This window comes from Pogoniulus pusillus, chromosome 17 (genome assembly GCF_015220805.1).
Source record: "Pogoniulus pusillus isolate bPogPus1 chromosome 17, bPogPus1.pri, whole genome shotgun sequence".
NCBI classification, from domain to species: domain Eukaryota; kingdom Metazoa; phylum Chordata; class Aves; order Piciformes; family Lybiidae; genus Pogoniulus; species Pogoniulus pusillus.
In genome coordinates this window covers 5636356-5658856 of record NC_087280.1, presented here as the reverse complement: position 1 = coordinate 5658856, position 22501 = coordinate 5636356, and the positions used below count along the sequence as shown (strand labels likewise).

General features: G+C 42.9%; 1 protein-coding gene across 28 annotated transcripts; it reads left to right on the top strand.

Annotated features, from left to right (window-relative positions):
- Window positions 1-1351: 1351 nt before the first annotated feature.
- Window positions 1352-21523, top strand: TPM1 (tropomyosin 1). Of its 28 annotated transcripts, XM_064157418.1 has the most exons (11): window positions 1352-1679; window positions 2349-2474; window positions 2654-2779; window positions 9104-9237; window positions 10490-10607; window positions 11054-11124; window positions 11378-11453; window positions 12572-12634; window positions 12878-12947; window positions 14147-14390; window positions 15582-15671. In XM_064157418.1, the coding sequence occupies exons 1-10, from the start codon at window positions 1566-1568 to the stop codon at window positions 14227-14229; spliced, it is 981 nt and encodes a 326-aa protein (XP_064013488.1). In that variant the 5' UTR covers window positions 1352-1565; the 3' UTR covers window positions 14230-14390; window positions 15582-15671. The 28 variants fall into 28 exon arrangements, with proteins under 28 accessions (XP_064013488.1, XP_064013460.1, XP_064013459.1 ...); XM_064157404.1 differs by lacking the exon at window positions 2654-2779 and having other exon boundaries at window positions 1355-1679; XM_064157402.1 differs by lacking the exon at window positions 2349-2474 and having other exon boundaries at window positions 1356-1679; window positions 14147-14225; window positions 15582-15672.
- Window positions 21524-22501: the final 978 nt, after the last annotated feature.

The following is a 22501-nucleotide window of genomic DNA, read 5'->3' as shown; positions in this document are numbered from 1 at the left end:
GCCTGTTTTGCAGATCCAGCCCTTACTGCCCTGACAAGTGCAGCAGGCCAGAAGCTGTAGGATATTCCCTCCTACTGCAAAGTAGCATCAGTTCAGCTGATCCAGTGACAGCACCAGGGAGGAATTTTCAGCTGCAAGTACTGAGCCCAGACAAAGAAGCTGCTTAATTTTCTCTTTGTGCAACTCAAATCCAGCGGGGCTCATGCAGGTCCATGTACTTTCTGCACTGTATAAGGGAACGTGCAGTGGGGACAGAGTGTAGCGTGTTGGGTCTTGCTCATTGGGCTGATGAGACTAAGAGACCCGCCAGGAGCAAAAATAGTTCTCCAGTTAGTTATATATTGTTTTGCTAATTGTGACTCCGCTGCTTGTCTTTCGCTGGCATTGCAGGCACAGGGTGCAAGCCACGTCTCCAGTCAGTTTCTCTGTCGTAGCTTCTCCGGGGCTCCATCTCTGGCAGCTGTAGCTACCCCTCAGGAGGGCGTCTGGAGCTGCGAGTGGTGGGGATTTGTAACTTCCCTCTGCCGTTTCTTTTCAATACAGTGTTTTCACTCCTTACATGTGCAGCAACGAGGCACAGCTCACTGCAGAGCCAGAAAGCACAGGCAGCAGCTGGCAGCTCTTCCCGGGCCCAGGGAGGAGCGGACAACCTCCTATGCCCTTAGCGGTCTGGGTCGCACCTCCTCTTCATCCCCTTCATGTGAGTCCCTGCCCAGCCCGCAGTCCAGCCCGCCCGACCAAGGCCTCGCCGCTACGTCTGCTCTTGGTGCTCGGCGCTGTGCGGGCCGGCCTAACACCCCCACCGCCCGCACTTGCTGCAGCCTGACTACGCGGTAGACATATCCCCTCCCTCCCCTGCCTCAGGTTACAGAGGGGAAGGTCTTAAAACGTTTTAATTCCGTACGTTCTTGCAGTTAACCCCTTCGAGCCCATCAAACCGCAGCCTCGGCCGGTGGCGCCAGCCTCCCGCTTTCAGAAATTGATTTCCACGGGTGGGGACTGCTCCAGCATGGAGCTAGTGTCGCGCAGCCGCCTCCTTGACTCTGCGCCTTGCTGCCTTTTTCAGAACCCTTTGCGCCTCTCCTCCCAAGAGTAGCAGCGAAATGTCCCGTCCTGCCTATTTGGAAATGGGAACAAATTACTTCCCCCGCCTTACCTCGCCCATCGCGTCCCATATATAGTCATATCTATGGTCAAATGGCAAGCAGCAGCGAATGGGAGCGCTGGGCTTCCCAAAAAAGCCGGGAGGGAGTGAGAGAGGGAAAGGGGTAGGGACGGACAGAGGAGGGAGGGAAAAAAAAAAAAAAGCCCTTTCCAAAAAAGTATTGGATGTCTTGAGGAATGCAGTCAGCCCCCTGGGAAAGTACATATCTGTGAGGCGCTCGCTGCCCGCCGCTTGCAGTCCGACGTCGCTCCGTCCCGCTCGGATCAGCCTTGCCACACGGCAGCTCCGCGCCGCTCCCCGGGGGCCGCGGCTGGATCTGGACTCGGAGGTGTCCCGCAGCTTTTCAGGTTTTGCTTTCGGGTGCAGTTAGCGCGTCCACGCTCCCTAACCCACCGCCGCCATGGATGCCATCAAGAAGAAGATGCAAATGCTGAAGCTGGACAAGGAGAATGCCTTGGATAGAGCCGAGCAAGCCGAAGCGGACAAGAAGGCAGCGGAGGAGAGAAGCAAGCAGGTCTGCACCAAGGGCCCGGGCGCGGCCAGCGCCGGGGCCCCAGTCTTACTAGACGACTCCTCTCTCTCACTTTATTTTTTTCTTCCTCCTCCAGTGTACCTTGTTGTACTCCCCCATCACCACCGCCTGCGTTACTGGCTTAACTTTTCCTAAGGCAGAGCTTCTCCCTGGCATCACTTGCCTGGGGGTTCCCGGGAGTTCGCCAGGAGGCCGTTCTCTGAACCTCCAGCACCCCCAGTTGGGGAACGGGAGCCCTGGGACAGCCACGTGGCCTTAGAGCACTCAGTGCCTTTGTCGAAAGGGCACGGCAAGGAGAGGCTGCCTTGACCACCTGGTTAGCAGTAAACGGACATGCGATTTGGCAGAGGCCACTTAAAGCAGTGCTTTCCCTCTCCAGCACCACTTGGCAGACTTGTCTGATGCTAGCTCCTTACCCATCCGGTTGTGTGTCCAATTTTCCTGGTCTTCTCCAGCCCCTCTTCTTTACACGTGGTGCTTTATTTGTTGGGGGGGGGGACGGGACCGGGAGACGGAACACATTGGTTGCAAGTTTGTGGGAGATCCTGAAGGAGGAGGGAGGAAGGGAAAGAGATTTATAAATTAATTTCCCACTTTTCCAAGCACAGAGAGAAACATATTTGTGCGTTGTATTTCCTCTTGTGCACCTAGTTAGAGGATGACATTGTGCAATTGGAAAAGCAATTGCATGTGACGGAGGATACAAGGGACCAAGTGCTGGAAGAGCTACACAAGTCTGAAGATAGCCTCCTCTCCGCAGAGGAGAATGCTGCCAAGGTATCGTGCCCTTGCCGCAAGCAAAGAGAATCTAACTGTCTCTCTCCTCTCTCTCTCTCTGTCCGTCTGTCTTTTCTGTCTGTTCTGCACTCGCACTTCTCCCTTTGCACGATCACGTTGCCTGCTGCACCTTTTCCTGCCCACCCTCCCCTCTCCACCACTCTCCGCCCGTATCACAGCTGGAGGACGAGCTGGTGGCTCTACAAAAGAAGCTGAAGGGCACTGAGGATGAGCTGGACAAATACTCCGAGTCCCTTAAAGATGCACAGGAAAAGTTGGAACTGGCTGACAAAAAGGCCACAGATGTAAGTTACCCCCATCCCTTTCACCACCACCCCAATGCAGAAGCCACACACTCTCTTGGCACAGGACAGCCAGGACTCCTACCAAGCAGCACTCCAAAGCTTTGCTGATGGCAGAGTCCAGGCAGGTCCTGGGCAGGGAGGTGGGAAAACACAGCACTGCCTCTTTGCATGAGGTTTGCACGCTATCAGAGGCATCTGACTGGGTTTCTGCTCACTCAACACGTGCTTTTCATGTGTATTTGATGGTCTAGATGTGAAGGTAGAATGGATTATCTGTTCAGGTGATGGGGAAACTGGCTCAGGCTGGAGCAACACTAACTATATATAGTGAATCAGTTAATGGCAAGTAAATACAGGAGAAGATCCAGGAAAGCAAGGGCTGCGAGTTCAGTTTTAAGAGAGCTGTTCTGAGGCACAGATGAGTTAGAGCTGTTGCTGAATACTAGTTTGGCTCACTTACTGGTTTCCAAGATAAAAAATCCTCTTTTTTTTTTTTTTTTTTTTCTCCTGGAAATCATTAGAAGTGTTTCACTTGTTGAAGAAAAGTTCAGTCTTGTCTGAGAGAAAATTGTCTGGAAGACGATACTTGCTAGGTTTGCAGTTCAGAGGACAGGGATCCTGGGAGCAAGCTGGGAGATATATATAGCTCAGCACTTTATATGGTAATAATGTTAGAGCTTGAGCCTCTCCCAGGCCCTCATCCCACCCACCTGTCTGCCCCTGACATGCATTAAATGTATTGCATGCATGAAACCATGAGAGTTTGTCTCTGCAGTTAAGGTCAAGTTCTCTATGGCTGCTGCTGTACAATCCATTTCTCTGAGTAAATCTGAGCTCTGAATGACAGGATTAGGTGAAACCATAGTATTCCCAAAGCAATAACTATCTTTTTCCTGGAACTCAGCTTTAAAAATTAACCTCAAAGCCGTAATAAAAAGAGGAGTTGGCACAGATGAAACAAAGTATTTCAGGGGGAGGAAGAATACTTTCAGAAGGGGAAATGTTAAAAACCAGCTTTACATGAAAGACAACATGATTTTATCTTATTTTACTTCTAAAACAAACAAAGGATAGAAAAGCTGTAGCTTCAGTATGACAAATTGTATAGCACTGGAAGAGAACTCAAGAACTTAACAAACATAAGCATGAATAGGAATGGGAGAGGGGGATTCTGTGTGCAGTGTGGATCTCATGTCTGTCGTCTTCTGTGTATGGCTGCAGAGATGAGAGGCAACTTCCTAGCAGGACGTTTATTTAACTTATTCAGAGGAACTAGGGGAGATATTCCTTATAAGGAAAAGTATGCAGACTATTTGGAAATAGCTTGCGAAGGATGAAGGCAGGAGAAATGCTACTAGATTCTCTTTTTGAAATGAAAGATCTTAACCAATCCCAGTGCTATTTTCCTTTGCTGAGGAACAGCGTTTGGAAGCTAGTTGAGAGCAATTTTATTTGCAGTCATCCCTCGGGCAAAGGGTAGGCAAGTGTCTGGCTTGTTTTCATCAAGGTAAATGTTGTATTTAATAGTATGCATGGAGTATGTCTCCATTTTAAAGGTGTCTTTCTTTTTTGGTGATGTGGAGTATCTTTGAGGCATTGCAGTTGACCCAGTATTTGCCCTACTAGTTTGGATAGTTCCAAGCCTTAGGAAAAAGACGGGCAGGGGAGGGAGTGTCGGCTCCCGAGGGTGTGCTCGGCTCACACAGGAGGCGAGGAGACCTTACCTCGCCGGTATTACTCACCTGGCGGAAGCTAGGCACATCCCCTGAGCCACCTCACCTGGGAGAGGGCAGCCGCAGCTCCCTCTCCCCTCCCCGTGCGCAGCAGCGGCTGGCGGGGGCGGACTACTCGGTGTTACTAAGTCGTCCTCTGCCTGGGTGGGTGAGGGAGGCGGCCCGTGGCAGGCCGCGCACTGTGCCGCCAGGGGTCGCTGCTGCTCTAGCCAGCCCACCTGAGCGCGGCCGCCGCCCCTGCTCCCTTGGTACCCTGGTTCTGCAGTGCAGCCTGGCCCCGCCGCGGAGCCCTCTGCCGGCCACGGGACCTGCCTCCCTGCCCGCCCCGGCGGTGTGCCGCGCCGCTCCCAGCTCGGTGCCGGCAGCCCCGCCCCGGTGCGCGGTGCGTTGCGGCGCGGGGGGACTTCCGGGGCTGGGGAGGGCGGAGGAAGGCGGTGCAGGCTAAGCGAGACGTGGGCATGGCGGCGATGAGCTCGCTGGAGGCCGTGCGGAGGAAGATCCGGAGCCTGCAGGAGCAGGCGGACGCCGCCGAGGAGCGGGCGGGCCGGCTGCAGCGGGAGGTGGACCAGGAGCGGGCCCTGCGGGAGGAGGTACGGCTATTCAGTCTGCCTCGCTCGGGTCGGGAGCCACAGCCCAATGGGAGCGGGCTGGGCCGCCGGTCTGCGGCCCCCGTGAGCGGCTGGCCCTCGCGGCAGCCCCACCGGCGGTCGATCGGCTCTCGCCCTTGCTACGGTCTCCCATAAAATGGTTACCTGCCGGCCGCGGTGGCCCCCGCCCCGCCCCACGCTGCGGGCGGAGGCCGCTGGTCTCCGCGGGCAGGCCCGGGGGCGCAGGTGAGCAATAGGTCACTGCGGGCGGAGGCCTGCAATGCTTCGGCTTCGAAACCGAGACGAAGTGTGGGGCCGGCAAAGCTGCGGTGCTTCAGTATACCGCACTAGATCTGCTGGCCAGGAGCAAAATGCTGAGATAGAATGAGGTTCCATTTAGGCAACGTGGTTGAGATTTAGGAGGCGGGGTTCTTTGTATTAGGTTATGGTTTTGTTTGGGTTTTGGCGAGGGGAGTTAAGTTTTGTAAGTGCCAGTTGTCTGTTTAACCCATCCAAACAAGTTCAGTTGTGGGGAGTCAGCATGCTGTCTGTTAAGAAGTAATGTACTTGGGACTAACCCTGAGCTGGCCATGTCCAAGTACTTACCCACAGTACCTGAAAACACCACAGCAGTGTGATCACATGGTTCCTCTCTCTGTACTTCTGTAATATGTTTGGCTTGTCAAAACCCCAGCTAAGATGGACAGGGAACAATAGGCACTGTTTTAGGCAGAGGCAAGAGTAAGTGTGAGCAGCACGGACTCACTTAGCAGAGAGATGTAATTAAGAGTGGCAGTTAGACCGAAAAACCTGATAGGGCTGTTTGCTTTGCTTGAGGAAATCTAACAGCTGTAACTTAGTTTCCTTCCGAAATATTCTTTGCAGCCATTTTAGTGTTTTCAGTAATTGTGTAGGAGGACACAAAGAAAAAAAAAAATCTTATTTGTGTGCTTAATTACAGTAGAAAACGTGATTCTTTGATTTCCTTATAGTACTGGGGTTTTGGGGTAGCAAGTTTAAAGGAACAGCTTTACAATTACTTGCAAGTGATCTTCCCAAGGAGCAAAATATGGCTCCTTTCATTTGTGTAGCTAACGCATTCTTGCAAATCCCATAACATATACATTTTTTCTAGTGTGGGATCATGGCACAGTCATTAACTTGTTTCATAAGCATTTCTGCCTTTAAAATACCTGTACTTGTTTTCTAAGGTTTGTAGAGTAAAAGACAGCAATTTTCCTACTTTCAGTAGCATACTGTTCTAAACACCATATGAAGGGATTACCACTGAAATAGGAAGTTTTGCTGTTACCTTTCCTGGAAGGAGGAATGGTATTGGAGAAGTGTTTCTAGCTTGCCAGCAAAGTCTTCCCTTTTGAGCTCAGCCCCGTTGCTGTCAGGCTTGGGATCCAAAAGGTTAATGTTTGGCTCTTCCCTGGGGTTGGTTTATGTGAACGATGTGCAATTCTGCAGAGGACAGTTACAGTGTGTAAGTTTTTGTTTGGAAGAGTCAGTGCTAGGGTGAATAAAGTAAGGAAACTGAATGCACAGGCACATGTAGACTTATGTGATGCTGGCTATGGAGAGATTAAATTTTTAATTGTCACAGCTATATTTCTGCATACTTGAGGGGGAAGCTCTGAGAACACTGCAGCAAGCAAGCTGAACTGTGAATCTGACCCTTCCCTTAGTGTACAGCATGTGATCAGCTAGGGTTGTTCTGGTTTGTTTTTTCCTCCTGTGCAAGGTACAGATATGCAAACAACACAAAAGATAAAGCTGTGTCCAAAAAGTATCACAGCTTACAGCTTTTGATTGTTAAACCAGATTGTTAGAAGTTTTTAGATTGTGACTAGCAGCCGTTGCCTTAACAAAGACCTCTCTTCTGGTTTGAGTACAGGCATCTCAAGGGGAGGTTGGTAGTCACACTTTCAGATTACATTTTTCTTCCTTCTTTCAGAAAACAATCTCTTTTACAACAGTAATAATTAACATCCAATAGTAACTTATCCATGTCATCACTCATTGTAAAAATATGTGGTGTATAAGTGCTGTGGCAAAATTGCAGAAGGCTATGTTTGTCTGTTAGCTGTGGGAGTGCCCCTTAATGTCACTGGGGTTTTTTCCTTCCTTACCATATAAGGAAAGAAGTCCTGCTTAGCAGAAGAATAACTTGGGCCATATAAGGCTGGTTGGTAAACCCTTATTGAGTTACTGGAGCAGGAAGTGAAAATTTGAACTTTAGTCACCCTGTGTTTTCTTAGCATATTGTATGCTCTTATCGTGATGAGGAGTCTTGACATGATAATAATTAACTTGTAACATAAAAAAATTGCCAAGGGTAATATTTATGAAAGGTTGTTTTCTTTCTCAAATCAAAATGACCACACTTTTACATTAAGAAGTTTGAAAATACAGGTTTAGAGTAGTGCTGCTTGATTACAAAATACACAGAATCACAGAATACATCTGGATGGAAGAGACCTCAAAGATCATGCAGTGCAACCCTCAACCCAGCACTGAAGGGTGAACACTGAACCATGTCCCTGAGTGCCAGGTCCACACACTACTTGAACACCTCCAGGAACTTCACCACTGCTCTGGGCAGACCATTCCAATGTTTGATAGCCCTTTCAGTGAAGAAATATTTCCTAACATTCTACTGAAGATTTTATATTTGGGATAATGTGGATCTCTGAGGATCAAGTCTTTTCTACTCCTGGTTCACTGCCAGTACTCATTAATGTTCAAATACATTTTTGCTTCTCTGTTTGTGTGTTAACTTCAAATCATTCTAGAATGTTACTGTTAGGTTTTTTTATTTATCCAGTGCATAAGTTGTTCTTCCTTGTGTTCTGTACGACAGAACCTTAGCTGTGGCCAACTGTATAGTAAAACCAACAAATAACAGTTCCTTAAGTTTTAAATTACATAGATTAACAGATAGATATTTTTGGTAGCTACTTTAGACAGAGGGTTGGTCGTACCCCCGACTAAACATCACAGGATGTTCAGGTGTGTACTTCCTCATCTAGCTGATTGGGTTTGGTACTTACTGAGAGTAACTGTTACTCCGAGAAGTGATTTTAGAATAATGACCTTTTAATATACAGTTTATCTCTTTTGAAAGAGATTATGTTTAGTAATTAAGTTACTACAAAAGAACTGTTACAGACTTTAGTCTGCAAGTTAAAAAGGTATAGGTTTAAATATGTCAGAAGTAAAAAGCCTGTAGTGATAAGAGGCAGATGAGTTGCAAGTGCTATATAGGAAATTAAGTGAACAGGTAATGCAGGAGGGACAAATCTAGAGGAAGCTTGAGGATGGCAGTATGGGGCGGGGGGAAAACATTTTAAGCAATTGCTGCCTGTACCAGAGCTTTTCCAAGATGTCTCTGCCAGTACTGCTATTGTCAGCTCTTGCATAACTTCCCTTTAAACAACACTTGTAGGTATTCAGGCATTTCCAAAATGTATGTTCTCTTGCTGTCTTTGTGTCAGCTCTTAGTGCAAATGCTGATCTGGGTGTGTTTTTGCATGTTTACACTGAAGCTTTCTTATGGAACTTGGGGGAATATTGTGACAATTCTTCTCAAAATATGGCAAGAGGTGATTCGGGATAACTTAGAAGAACAGAGTAGCTTGTGTTGATTTGATTAAAACAAAAAAAGGAAGAGGAAGACTGTAGTTGGTTAATATCTGTAAGTACAATAACAGAAAATATTTGGGGAACGATGCAGAATTCTTCCAGTGCAATGTTTTCTAGTACAAATCGTACAGTCCTTAATGCGCTTCATTTAAAGGAAGCATTAATCACTTTTTCCTCCATTAAGCAATAACTTCACAATTCAATGAGGGCACATTGCTGTGTATGGGATTTTTTTGAGTGGATTAAGTCAGAAGTTCCTCAAGTGCTGTTAAGTGGCAGTTGCAGGTACGTGGAATAATCTTTCACAATAGTTGCTATATACCTTGTGCATTAATTTCTATTCTTCCTGTGCCTAGGCTGAGAGCGAAGTAGCTTCTCTGAACAGACGCATCCAGCTGGTTGAGGAAGAGTTGGATCGAGCTCAGGAGCGCTTGGCTACTGCCCTGCAGAAGCTGGAGGAGGCTGAGAAGGCTGCAGATGAGAGTGAAAGGTGGGTGGGGCCACTCTTGAATGGATCGCTACCCTTATGACAAAGATGATAATTGCCAGGGTGGGTTAAGGAAATAAATTAAACCACTCCTATATCTCTGAACATGTGTCACCCACTCTTTCTTTGCCTACATGGACTTCACTTACAGCTTGTCTGTAGAGATGCCCAAAATGTGTAGGCTTGAATTCTTTTTCATGTCTCAGTTGTAAAGATAAGGTATAAGTGGGGCAGGGATTTTGCTGTATCATGGCACATCTTGGGAAAACTGTTTGGCCCAGGCTAGACTCCTCTATTTGGATGACAACTTTTTGAGAGTCATTTGTACTTTGGTACTGTCAGGTGATTCTTGATTTCATTGTGGGCAGAAAATCTGACCTGGGAAATATCAAAGTACTGGAAGAAGCTTTGGTTGCCATGTTGGTGACATTGGTGCATGAAGATGAGCAAGGGAGCGAGAGCCTGGTAATTCCTTCAGTTTTAGGCTGGGATTTCCACAAGTACTTGAAGTAGGTTAGGAACTCAAAATCTGTGACCTTGGAAGATATAAAATTCAATTTGTAGAAGTAAAATATATCTTTGATAATACTGCTTTATTGGGAAAGAAGCTACGTATCTTTATTCTGCATCTCTATTTCTGTTTCACTAATGATGCAGTGTTTTGAAAAGAAAGGCATCTGAGGCTCAGTGCATTGTGAAATAGCTAAGAGGATTTGGGTCAAAAATGCATGAAGGGGGTAATACGTAATGTCCCTGTTATGAAGGAGTTAAATTTTGCTTATGCATAGGACAGAGAACTTCAGTGCTCAAGGGCTCTGACATGGCAAAACTCACAGGAATCCATTTGACCCATAAACATAACGCAGGTCAGTCTGCAGGGGTTGTAATGTGCTGTTTCACAATGAGTGTAACAGCAGAGGTGACTTCAGTCATAAGGTCTTTAGAAGCAAAACCCCTCATTTACCTTTCTGTGAGATCAGTTTTCCTTCAATTTGAAGTGAATAAGAATAGTAGAGCTGAACTGTGGTAAAAGCTATACAAATGAGATGTTGTTTTTTCCTAAGACATGCTTCTTTCCTTTGATCTTCTGAAGCATGAGTGCACAGGACTAGATCTGTGGTATGAAGAATCAAGTATCTGATGTGTGTCATTCACCTTAATACACCTGTCTGAAAGCTGCATTCCAGTAGTAATAGAGCTGTAGATAAATTGGCAAGCCCTGAACCTTGTATGTCTTGTTTTTCACGTCTGTTAGAGGAATGAAGGTTATTGAAAATAGAGCCCAAAAGGATGAAGAGAAGATGGAAATCCAAGAGATCCAGCTTAAAGAAGCTAAGCACATTGCTGAAGAGGCTGACCGCAAGTATGAAGAGGTCAGTTCTTGGGCACAGGTCATCTTTTTCTAGAGACCTTCTGGCTGTGCCTGTCCTTTCAATTTTTTTTCCTTCCTTTGCCTTCTAAGTTCAAGATACCACAAACTCCACTCTTAGCAGGTGTGAAAGGAAAACTGGGCACCTGGATACCTCAAGGGACAAGATGGCAGGAGATGTGTGTTCAGATCTTTACACTAAAATGGTTGAAAGTATTCCCTAATCTCTTAGAGAGAAAAGTATTTTGAAGTTGTCTTTTGGTGAATGAAAGAGAATTCCTGTCAGATAACAGAGACCCAACTGAGTAATGGAGATGTCCCACAATGAAAACTTGGATGTCCTTCCTGGTTTTGGTCAACACCCAAGAACCTGTTCCACAGGATCTAGAAATAAGTGATGTGTGCTGCAGCAGGATAATATCCTTGATCATCATTTGCCTTTTCTTATAGGTGGCTCGTAAGCTTGTAATCATTGAGAGTGACCTGGAACGTGCTGAGGAACGTGCTGAGCTGTCAGAAAGGTAGGTGCTGAACTACTCTGAGATATGTGTGAGGTGCTACAAGACAACTGTAACAGCATGAAACATTGGCAGTACACTATGTGTTCAGCTTAAAGCTATATGTTTTGCTCATTTACTCCAGTGGTTGAAATAAATGGTCAGCGCCAAAGTAAATGTGTTCATACATGTGTACGTGTGTGTTTTGTCACTGCATGCTGTACCTGCACACTGATTTTGTGAATGGCTTTTGTGCATTTCATGTGTTCACTAACAGCCAAGTCCGACAGCTGGAAGAACAATTAAGAATAATGGATCAAACCTTGAAAGCATTAATGGCTGCAGAGGATAAGGTACTGATACTAATAAACAGTTTCTAGGTTTGACTGCAACACAAGTCTTTCAGCTTCAGTAGCCAGTTAGCTCACTCAGTAGTAACAAAGAAGCCCTCACTATTCTCTCTACTCTCCTTGCATCTTGCTTCGGTGGTTATCTTTGGTCTCTTTTTTTGTTTATTTATCATTTTTACCTTCAAAACTGATCTCTTGAACAGCCAAAAGAAGCTGAACTGTCTCACATGTAAATGCTATGTAACTATTTCTGTGTAAGTCAAGAGTTGTAGATAATTTCTGTTTGGTTGTTGTCTTAATGTACACTTGAAATGGAATTTGGCATTGTGAAAAATTGCTTTCGATCTGTGATGGATTCAGCTGCTTTTGAGGCCGTTCTTTTGCTCTGGAATTGTTTTCATTTTTCCCTATCTTTTCCCCCTATTTTCTCCTTTTTCTTTTGCTTGACTGAATCTTCCATCCGCCCCTTTCCTGCCTCCCTTCCGAAATAACAGCAAATGTGCTGAGCTTGAAGAGGAGTTGAAAACTGTGACCAACAACCTGAAGTCGCTGGAGGCTCAGGCTGAGAAGGTAGGCTAGAGACTTATGTGAGAATGCATCCCTTACATTGTCATCTGGAATGGCATGTGGGGTTTTCTTCGTATGCTGATCATTTTGCAGCATTTCAGCAAGTCCGCTGTCAGTAGAAGCGCTTGGACTTACTACTCCATTCATAGCTGGCTCTTATCAGAACCTAGCATTCCTTCTAGTTCCAAATAGGTCACTATGATTTGATCACATGTTCTGTTAAGTAGTCTAACAGGATTAAATATTATTTATAGTATGTCCCTCAAAATGGCACTTGTGTGCTAATCTTAAATTACTCTAAATGCCACTCCTCTTTAAAACTAGTACTGATTTCTACTCAAAAGTTCCCACCATGTAGCACTGGAATACAACTCAAGGGGAATTTTGGCTCTTCCAGTAAACTGTGTAGTACCTAAGTTTGGTAAGTGGAACTATTGTAGTTATACCCATATTAATTTATTGTTTACATCTGTTCTGTTAGAGTCTCAAATTTGGTATTTTATGGTGTATTTAGAATACCTGGTTTAATGTCTGATATCCTCTTTCATTTACAGTACTCACAGAAGGAAGACAAATACGAAGAGGAGATTAAAGTCCTGACTGACAAACTGAAAGAGGTAAAATTAAAGCTGTTCTTTACAACAGATCTTTCAATGCAACTGACTAATATAAAGACTGCTTTGCTTTAAGGATGGACATGTTGTTTTGGAGACAGCTTAGTGCTAAATGTCTCTCCTGAAAATGAGTATCAGATTATTTGCCTCCTGTCAGTGTACTTTTTTACTTGTTTCAATTATCGCTTCTCTGTTCATAAGACCTATGCAATTTCCTGAAGTAGTCTGTATTTGTCTCAACTCCAGGCTGAGACTCGTGCTGAATTTGCTGAGAGGTCGGTAACTAAGCTGGAGAAAAGCATTGATGACTTAGAAGGTATGGGGTTTTGTTTTTCTCACTTACTACAGAAGCATGCATCTTGTATTCTCCTATTGTTTACTTCTTCTCAGTACCCAATTCTACTCATCAGACTTGTCCTGCTAATATAAATGGGTCTGCCTAAAGGGTAAAATAGACAAAATATTTTCCCACTACAATGTATCGGTAACTTAAATGGTTCAGGTAAACAGTGTTTTGCTCTTGCCCTGTTCCTTTTTCTTTTGTGTTCTCAAGACTCCTTTCATTTTTTGCTTTTTATTCTTCTACTTGGAAGCATATAAATGTATAAGGTAAATGATTAGATACAAGTATCATGCTAAGAAGTTGCTGAAGCATTACATTTCTAATAATTAGGAGTGTAGCAAGCTAGCCTAATTTATTGCTGTGATAAGAGTGAGTCAGGGCAGACGTTTTGTTGCAGGCCAGTTGCTGTTTTTCAGTAAAGCTAATGAATTCTACACATAATCAGAAGGACAGATTATTTAACTCTAGAGTGTTTCTTTTAAGGCTTTGATAAATCTTTCAGCAGTGCAGTGTAATAGTAGAAGGCACTCTCTCCTGGAGAAAATAATTCAGTAGTGCTTACTATTTAGATGCATTATTGTAAGTCTAGGCTTTTAAGAAGCTTGATTACTTGGTGTGGCAGCCTGATTCCTACAACAAAGGATGTGAAATATCTAGGTAGCTGCTGAAAATCTACTGTCACTGACTTGGAGGCAGAGAAGGAACAAAACTAGCTGTAAGAAACTTGATTTTTATGGCATTACACAAACTAGAGTGGTTTAAAATAACAAAAAAAAAGTGTTAGAAAATAAATGGAAGCATCCTCCTTGAGCTGCATTTCTGTATCTTTTCTCCCTAGATCTTGTGTGCACTCCTAATGTGCATTAAAACAAAAATCCATGTTAAAATACGGATTTTGCTTCCCTTTCTTTGGTTTCTTTTGTATCACAGGTTGTACCACTAGCAGTGCAGTTAATGACTTTGTTGCATAAAGCTATTCACCGTTGATTTTTTTTTTTTTTTCCAATTCTCTAATTTTGTAAATTTATTGTCTCTGCACAACACCTCTTTCTGTGTGCTCTTCCCCTTTCCTACGGCTTTGGATGATATCCTCTGTCACCACGTTCACCTTCCATCCTGTGATCACTCTCCATTTCCTTGCACACCTCTGCCTTCCCTTGGGGGAACGTTAGATGAGCTATATGCTCAGAAACTGAAGTACAAAGCCATCAGTGAGGAGCTGGACCACGCTCTCAACGATATGACCTCCATGTAAATGTCTTCCCAGCTTGTGCCTGCACCTGCTTCCCTGCCCTCATTAATTGTGCAGTTCCAGCATTATGAAATTACACTCCCTGTGTAGTGAGAGATGTGTTCCTTTAGCGAGACTAGGTGTACAAAATACCATGAACAATTCTTTACCGTGGCAGAGTGTGGGTGAGTGTTGTGCCTAGCCTGGTAAATACTCATGGTGATTTTGTAAGCTGCTTAGTGGACTTGTGTTTCCTCTTTCATTCTGTATCTCCAGTCCTGTCTTGTTAGTAGCTCTGCACTGATCCTTTCAGTTCACCTCTGTGCAAGTGGCCCATCACATTCAGTTTACCAAAGGAAATGTCATTTATTGCATTTGGAGTGTATTCTTCCACTGTCACAGTTTTTCTCTGGCAAAGTTCTTAGAAAAGTTTCAGAGAACTTCAGATTTACCTGTGTTCTTTACTGATAGTGGAAGATGTTTCTGTAAATTTCCCTAACTGAAATTTTCAGCAGTTACCACTAAATTACAGCTGTGGAGATGGATTTGAAATAGTAATTTGCAACACTTTATCATTTAAAACCATAGAAATTACAACTGAATTGTAGGTTGCTTCTGCGCATGATTTCAAGTGTAGGAGTGATTCAGTTTTCACATGCAAAAGCTGTGATAATACCAACTTCACTCATAAGGAGAAAGACACTGTATTGGAAAGCAGGAGAGTGACCAGTTGTAAAGTGTGACTGGTTTTTGCAGTGTTTGATGCAAACTGACTCTTACTCCATCGGCCTAAAACTCTGAACGGAGGTCAGCTGTATTAAATCCACCTTCCCATGCTTCTACCTCATCCTGTACAGTTGACATGGGAAAGAGGAAGAGCTGTGGCTTTCAATTGCTTGTGAGGTGCATTGTTGAGTCTCAGCGTTTTTTTTTGGAAACTGGCATGCTTTCAGCAAGGCATAAGCTTTACTCAGTGCTTGAAATGTATTTTGCATGCACCCATATTTCACATGTGTTTTTTGTTTTGCTTTTTGCATCCCTTACCTTCCTCTCTCTCCCTGCTTTTTAGTGGGAGTCTGATGTTGTATGCTTTTATTTCTTTCTTTTTTTTTTATTGCCCCCTCTCCCTCCTCTGTGTACAGAAATTGCAGTATTTTTTTTTCAGTTTGAGATATTTCTAAATGGAGAACAGACTTTAAAATTTGCTTTGCCAGTAAACGAAGACATTACGTAGCATTCCAATCCCAGCATGGTGTGGTGTTTTTCTAGTAGTCTTCTCGGCATGGTGGACTCTGTTGTGCTGTTACTGCTTTTTTGCAATTCTTCACTGCACCTTTTTTATTTCCTTCCTTATCTCACTTTTTCTTTTCATGCAGATAATTTTCTTTGCTTCACTTCTCCAAAGACACCCTCATCAGGTTGGATAAAACATCTTTCCAAGCTTTGGATGTTTCATGGGCTCATTGTTCTGTCTTCTAGCTTAGTTGACTCTATGCCTCTAGCACCTGTCTCAGAACATGCTCTGTGCTCTGCTGTACAGAAACTCTACATCTCTCAATGTAAAATAAACATCCCAACTGTATCCCTTTTGCTATTCCCTTGCTTCTTATTTATTTAAATAACTATTTCAGTTATTAATAAAAATAGCTTTTTTTGCTATTAGGGATTTAATTTTTTGGTGTTTCCATTGTTTTTTCTGCAAACACTTTTGCCTGGATGTTGACAGTGTAAAGCCATCCATAGCAGTTTGTGGGGTGAGAATGCCACTCTTGGTATTTTGAGGTCAAAACTGTCCAGCATTTCTCAAAATCTGTTGCAGATAAAATGACAAATAGATGTAACAGGAATTTTTCAGTTGTTATTGTTAGACCAAAATCTGCAAGAGCACTGCTTCCTTGGGGTCACTTGGTCATGGGAGCATGGCCAAGAGTGCAGTTAAGTTCTGACACCAGATTTTCACATTAAAAGTTCTGCTAGTTTTATGCTTAATACTTCTTTATAATATGCTTGTTTGTTAACTGAAATGTTTGAGACATATTTAAGTGGGCAATATAAATAACATTAAAGTTCTTTTTTCCACCTAAAAATGTTCCTTTACATATGACGCAAAAATGTTCTCCCCTCTTTCACTTAATTATTCAGTGAAGTTACTTGCTATTTCTTAACTTCTGGGATTTGTTTTCAATGTGCTTCTCTTGCATGGCATGATAGGACTGGAAATTCAGCAAGGAGATTTCAGTGGCCTTCCACTTATCTCAGACTTCTGACTTGACTCACGAGAAAGGAGTGTAGGAGCTGGAGTAGAAAAACTCATTAGACTAATAATGAACTGATTCTGCTGCAAAGTGGAGCACTACATAGATTTCAGGCTTGAAAACATAAACACTGCCTTTCAGTTGGTTTGGCAATGCCTAAATAAGGATGAAGCATTAAATACTGACACTATAGGGTTTTGTACTGTTATTTTAAATGAAAGTGTTTATTTCATTATTTTAACTTCATTTTCTTCACAAAAGAAAAAGTTATTTTCCAGTTCATGTTAAAGTAAATAAGTTTAAACTGAATTGATTTCCAGTTATGCCTGTCACTGAATATATTGCTAAACTTCCAAAGCTGAGTAAACTCTTCATGGCATAGGTGAGTTTTAGCTTTTAGCTTCTAGAACAATGTGGATTACTTGTTCAACTTCAAGATTATTCAGCAGTGCAGTCTAGGCTTGATTTCCTTCCCTCTCCAAATTTGTTTTCCAAGTAAGGCTTGTAAATGGATGCCTCATCTTCCTCCCTGCCACAGTCAGATAACTCAGTCTTGTCCTAGTTCTTTATCCCTTGACACGTGTCCTGATGTTACTGGCTATGGGGAGAAGCCCAAGTACAGGATTTGAATCAGCAGCTCCACACAGTCCAGATAATAAAGTCCAACAACTTATTGCCCATGAGTTGCAATAGAGAAATGGGTTTATGCACCATGTGCAGTGCAACTGATAAGTGGCATTGTTAGTGTGAAGGTTAACCAAATGTAATGGGGTGAGCATATGTAAAATGCTAGAAGCTAATGTGGTGAACTTTGCAAATACAAGAGTTCTGGGGAGTGTGGTCAGCTGTCACTTGTCAGCAGAGCCAGAGTAACTTATGGTACAGCAACTCCGAGCCCTTAATCTATTGTGTTTGGTTTATTGTGTCAGCAGTGTTGTTTTTCACCTCCATTCCTTGCCATACTGTTTTGTAAAAGGTGTCAGAAAAGCCAAATCCAGTGTAGAAACTTGGTAATTTCTAACATGCTGATTTTGAACATCAGTATCTAAATCTTCCCTTTTCCTTCACACACACATCATGGTCTCTCTGCACTGTAGAATGAATTGCTGGACAATACTGGAGATGGGTAGTGCAGTGCAGAGATGCAGATGGCCATGTACATAACTCATGACTGGCCCTGCTGCACTGCTCTTGAGTCCACAGGGCTGTTGTGGTTCCTCACTGCAGCGTGTTTCAGCACTCTTGTCACAATCTGACCTGTGCATTGTTGTGCATGCTACAGGATCTGGCCATGTGTAGTCATGTACAGGAGGCTTCTTGACAGGAGTGTGGGGATGGATCTGGTGGCTCTTTTGCCTGGACTCTCTGCTATGTGGAGACTGAGCCTCACTGGGTCTGGACTAGGGACTGAACTTCTTGCTTGGCCTAAGGTGGCTGCCTATGGAGCCAGCCCTTGGCTCTACCTCCTTCATAAATTGTGAGTTAGGCAGACTGCCTGTGGGTTTTCAAGGGCTGGCTTGGCAAATGCTTTCGGGCATTACCTGGGGGTTTTGGACTTTTTCGGGTGGTGAGAAATACTGTATCTGCCTGAGTTAGGGGAGTTTCTGTGATGATGGCAAGCACCAACTTCTTATTTCAAATTCTATTGTCATGTCCAAATAATGACTAAACGCTTTGGCAAACAGAGTGAGATGTTAGTTACTCTGAGGTTTTGATCTTTTTTTTCCCCATATATATATGACATTATCCTGATAACAGACATATGACTCAGTTGTTATTAGTCCAGGATTGTAGCTCTGAAATGTGCCTTGGCTTTACTGAATTGGTCGTTGGAGTTCAGGATGGAGAAGAAGCTATGAGGGGTCGCCTCCCACAATACAAGCACATTCTACTGACCAGCTTACTACGCAGCTTTGCCATTGCTGTGTCCAAACCCTTCAGGAGAGGTGGAGGATTTCTGTGAAAGATGTTAGGAAGCTGGTGGAAATGAATCAGAAAGAGCCCTTTTCTGTAGGGGAGTAATTAGAGATCAAGAGGAGTGTAGCTTGAATCTAGACTGTTGAGAATAATGCAGACAGTTTGAGAAAGCAAGACAGTCAAAAGCCATCATAGAACTTTCACTCCACAGAAGAACTCTCACTAAATGCACTGCCACAACATAGCTGTGGCTGTTCTCTTCGAATGTAAACCATCCTCTTCTCTTGCTGTATTTGAGCAATACAGGTACTCACACTTCATTTAATTTTCACCAAATGTTTGAGTTTATTTTCTTACAAAGTACAACTCAACTGTCTAATGGTGTCCAAGCATATTGATAGCAGCAACAGAAATATATTTCCATACCAGAAATACCATTTCAGCTCTCAGATTTCCCAGGAAAGGAGTGTGGGCTGAGTCAGTCCTAGTGGTAGTTGACTGCCAGGATGCCTCCTGCCTGCTCTTATCCAGGTAGTGACACAGTTGCTTTCCTTCCACCTACAAATGGGGTTCCACCACACCTTAAATAGCTTAGAAGGAAAAATAGCACTCATAAAACACATCCTTCACACACTGTACAGAAAGGTTTAAAGCAGGACTTAATCCTAGGAATATAGCTTCGCACTTACCTGTCTCACATTTGTTCCCCACAACAGAAGTCTTAGCCAGTCTTCATAGGTTGTAGTAGCTATTCCTTGGAGTAGCTAATTACTAGAATTCTAGAAAAAAAGGTAATTTTTTTCTCTGTGTGTTACTGAACTGTCTGTGGTGTGACCAGTTTCTTGATTAACTCTTATTTAACTGTTTTCTCTGTCTAATCTGTCTTCATTCTGCCTCTTTTTTTCTCTTCTAACCTGCTTGCTGCCTGTACAGACCAACTCTACCAGCAACTTGAGCAAAACAGTCGCCTAACTAATGAACTAAAGCTGGCATTGAATGAGGATTAAACTTTAGTGTGACTGTATTGTGAACTCACTTGTTTAAACACTACTTCTTCCAAATTTCCTTATGAATGAATCAGTAAATGTAGAAATAAGCAAGAAACTTAGAAATTGATTTTTTTCAGACTGTTGATCCTGTGATAAATTAATGGATTAGATTCTCAATTTCTCTTGAAAAAAATAATGAAAATGCCTCTTCTGGATGAGACTTTTCATTATCTGTGTGCACAGTAGGAGCAGCATGTGCACAGTAAGAGCAGCAAGCTCTTTGGTTATGCAAGAGCTCCTTCCTACTTCAGTAAACAACTACAGCTTTTAGCGAAGTGTCCAGAAAGAAACAGCCTGTCCTGTAGAGAGGCACTCAGTTTACCTGACATCATGAACTGGCCTAAGAATTTTACTAAAATGTAAATGAAACCAAAGTGTTCACCAGGATTCATACTTAGAGCTGTTTTGTTATCTGGAGACCTTAATGCAGTCCTTTTCTGTTGCTATGAATTGGGCTTGTGTTTTGACTTAAAGCAAACAAACTAGGAATGGGAGCTCCATCTGAAAATACCTGGTCAGTTTAAAGGTATGCTTGCATTGCTTATGAAGTGACTATTACTGGATACAGCTCTAGGATGCAGCTCTAGAACACTGTGCTAATTTATTGTATCAAATGAGTGTATTAAAAGACTGTCCTATAAAAGTGTGCATGCGACATAAAGCTACTGACTTTGATTTTATTTATTTTCTTAAAGAAACAAATTCTAAAAGGTCACTTCACTGAAGTGAATCCTGATTAGTTGTGGTGTTTTGGTCTTTGTAAGTTCTGACTTACCTGAAACAAGGTATGGACCTTCAAAGAACTTAATTTTTTTATTGCTCTATTGTAGAAAACCAAACCAAGCTTCTTACCATCTCATATTCCTATAAGCAAGAAGCTTCCAGAACGTGCAAGAATTATATCTGTTGGCAGTGCATTTTCTTAACAAATGCAGCTGTGAACTGTTCTAAGCTAGCATTACTTGTTGGTTATTGAATTAATTTGGAATTCTCTCTAGTTATAATTTCTGGAGACATCAGTGTTTATGAGCATGCACATTTCTTGACTTTCTAAACCCCTTGACAGAAATGATGATTGCATGCCTTCATGTTCTGAGAATCAGTGCCTCCAAAGAACTGCTATTCACGTTTTAATTTTCTAATCCCACAACAGAGAAAGTGGCGCATGCCAAAGAAGAAAACCTTAGTATGCATCAGATGCTGGATCAAACTTTACTGGAGTTAAACAACATGTGAAAACCTTCTTAGCAGCAACCACATTATTTGTTTTACTATTTTTACACCTGCTTGCCGTGAAACCCCATAAACATGTCTTTATTTTAGTTTCACCACGGTCACAAGAACATCTGCTATAACTCATCAGGCAGGGGTCAGGGAAACACCAAAATGGGCAAGCCATATGCGGGTTAAGCTACATTATGTTATGGTTTAAATGTGCCATTTCCCAACCAAAATGTTACCTACACTTTGTAGAGAGTTCAGCAATTCAGTATGCGTAGTGTTTTGAAGAATCCTGGCTGTGGCAGAAAGTGTCCCACCTCAAGTGCCAACTATAACTGTTAATGAGGAGAATCATTCATGTTCAAGAGAGATCATGTGGAAATGGTGCTATTTTGAACAAGATTCTACTCAAGTCTTTTGTTTGATATCAGACAAGTCAGGAATTGTCTAGCACAGTAATTTATTTTATCAGAATTTTTTTGATCTGTGAGGATTGAAACTTTCTGTGCCTTCTAATTCAGTAAAATGAAGGCATGCAGGCACCAGAGAAAAGTGAAGGCTTCCGAAGGTTCCAAATTACGTTCTTGCAACTCAATACAGAAGTGTAGGTCAGTATTTCACCTTGAGTATTCATTCAGTTGTATTTTTCATGTTGAAATGAAAGATTCAATAAATTGAGGAGAAAACATAAAATTGGAAGAGATTGTTTTAAAATGTATTTTATTTGTGTGGATTTGGGGGGTGGGGAGGAATTTATAAACCGATATTTGCCTCACTGTTTTTCACACTTTATTTGAGCAGTTTTACAAATATACCTGTATGTAAACATTGTATAATGATATGGAATAAAATGCACATTTTAGGTCATTTTTTAAATTTTGCTCTCCTGTGATTTGTTTCTCATCACATTCACTGTCCATATATCGCTGTGGCAAATGTGCACATGTGATACCGTATTAAGACACTGGCTCTCTGTCTCTTCTCTGCTGTTAACCTAATGTATAAAAATGCAGGGAAATGCAATGATTTGGACTGGTGTGGATCTGAAGCTGCGAAGCGGAGCCCTTTGAGCCCCATATTGCAGGAGCCTGTACCCATCACTTGATTTTATTCCCAAATACCTGCAGAATGCAGATATCCCTTAACAGATGCTAGAGCTTTCCAAAATCATTCATTGTTCACCAAAACTGTTGTCAGTAAGATTGTTGCGGAACTCCCATAGACTTCTACAGGAAATGAGCCCAGAGTCCATGCTTTTGGAAACAATACTATGTATTTATGTATCTTAACTGTTAATACATATTAATTTATTTAGATAACATGATAAATCTGCCAAAATGATGTGTCATGTTCATGGAAGATACTTTTACCCAACTTTTCACTACTGGTTGCTAATTTCTGTGTGTAGGTGTCTTTATTTGAACCATTTAGTCTTTCAATGAACAGATTCATAGCTTCAAAAATAATTCTTATTCCTTCTTTTTCTGTAGTCTGTTGCTGAAAGTTGATGCTGCCCATCCTTCTAGCAGCAAGGAGCTTGGTAGGAGACACAGGGATAGAGAACCTTGCAAATCATCAAAGAAACTCTGCTAGTGGACCCTTAGCAAGCAACTGAAAACAAGTGACTTTCTCAGCAGCTGGTGTAGTAGCTGGTGTAGTGGAGAAAGGGTAAAGTAATACATCACAATTTCAGATTAAATGGGAATTGGAGAGGGAGGGTATACTGGTGTGAGTGTTGGGTTTTTTGATTGTTATAAAGGAGAGAACTTAGTAACATTACAAGCTTTGATTCATGGCTGTTGCCAAGTTATCCTGAATGGAAAGGATGAGAACCCTGGTTTCGTGTTTCCGTTC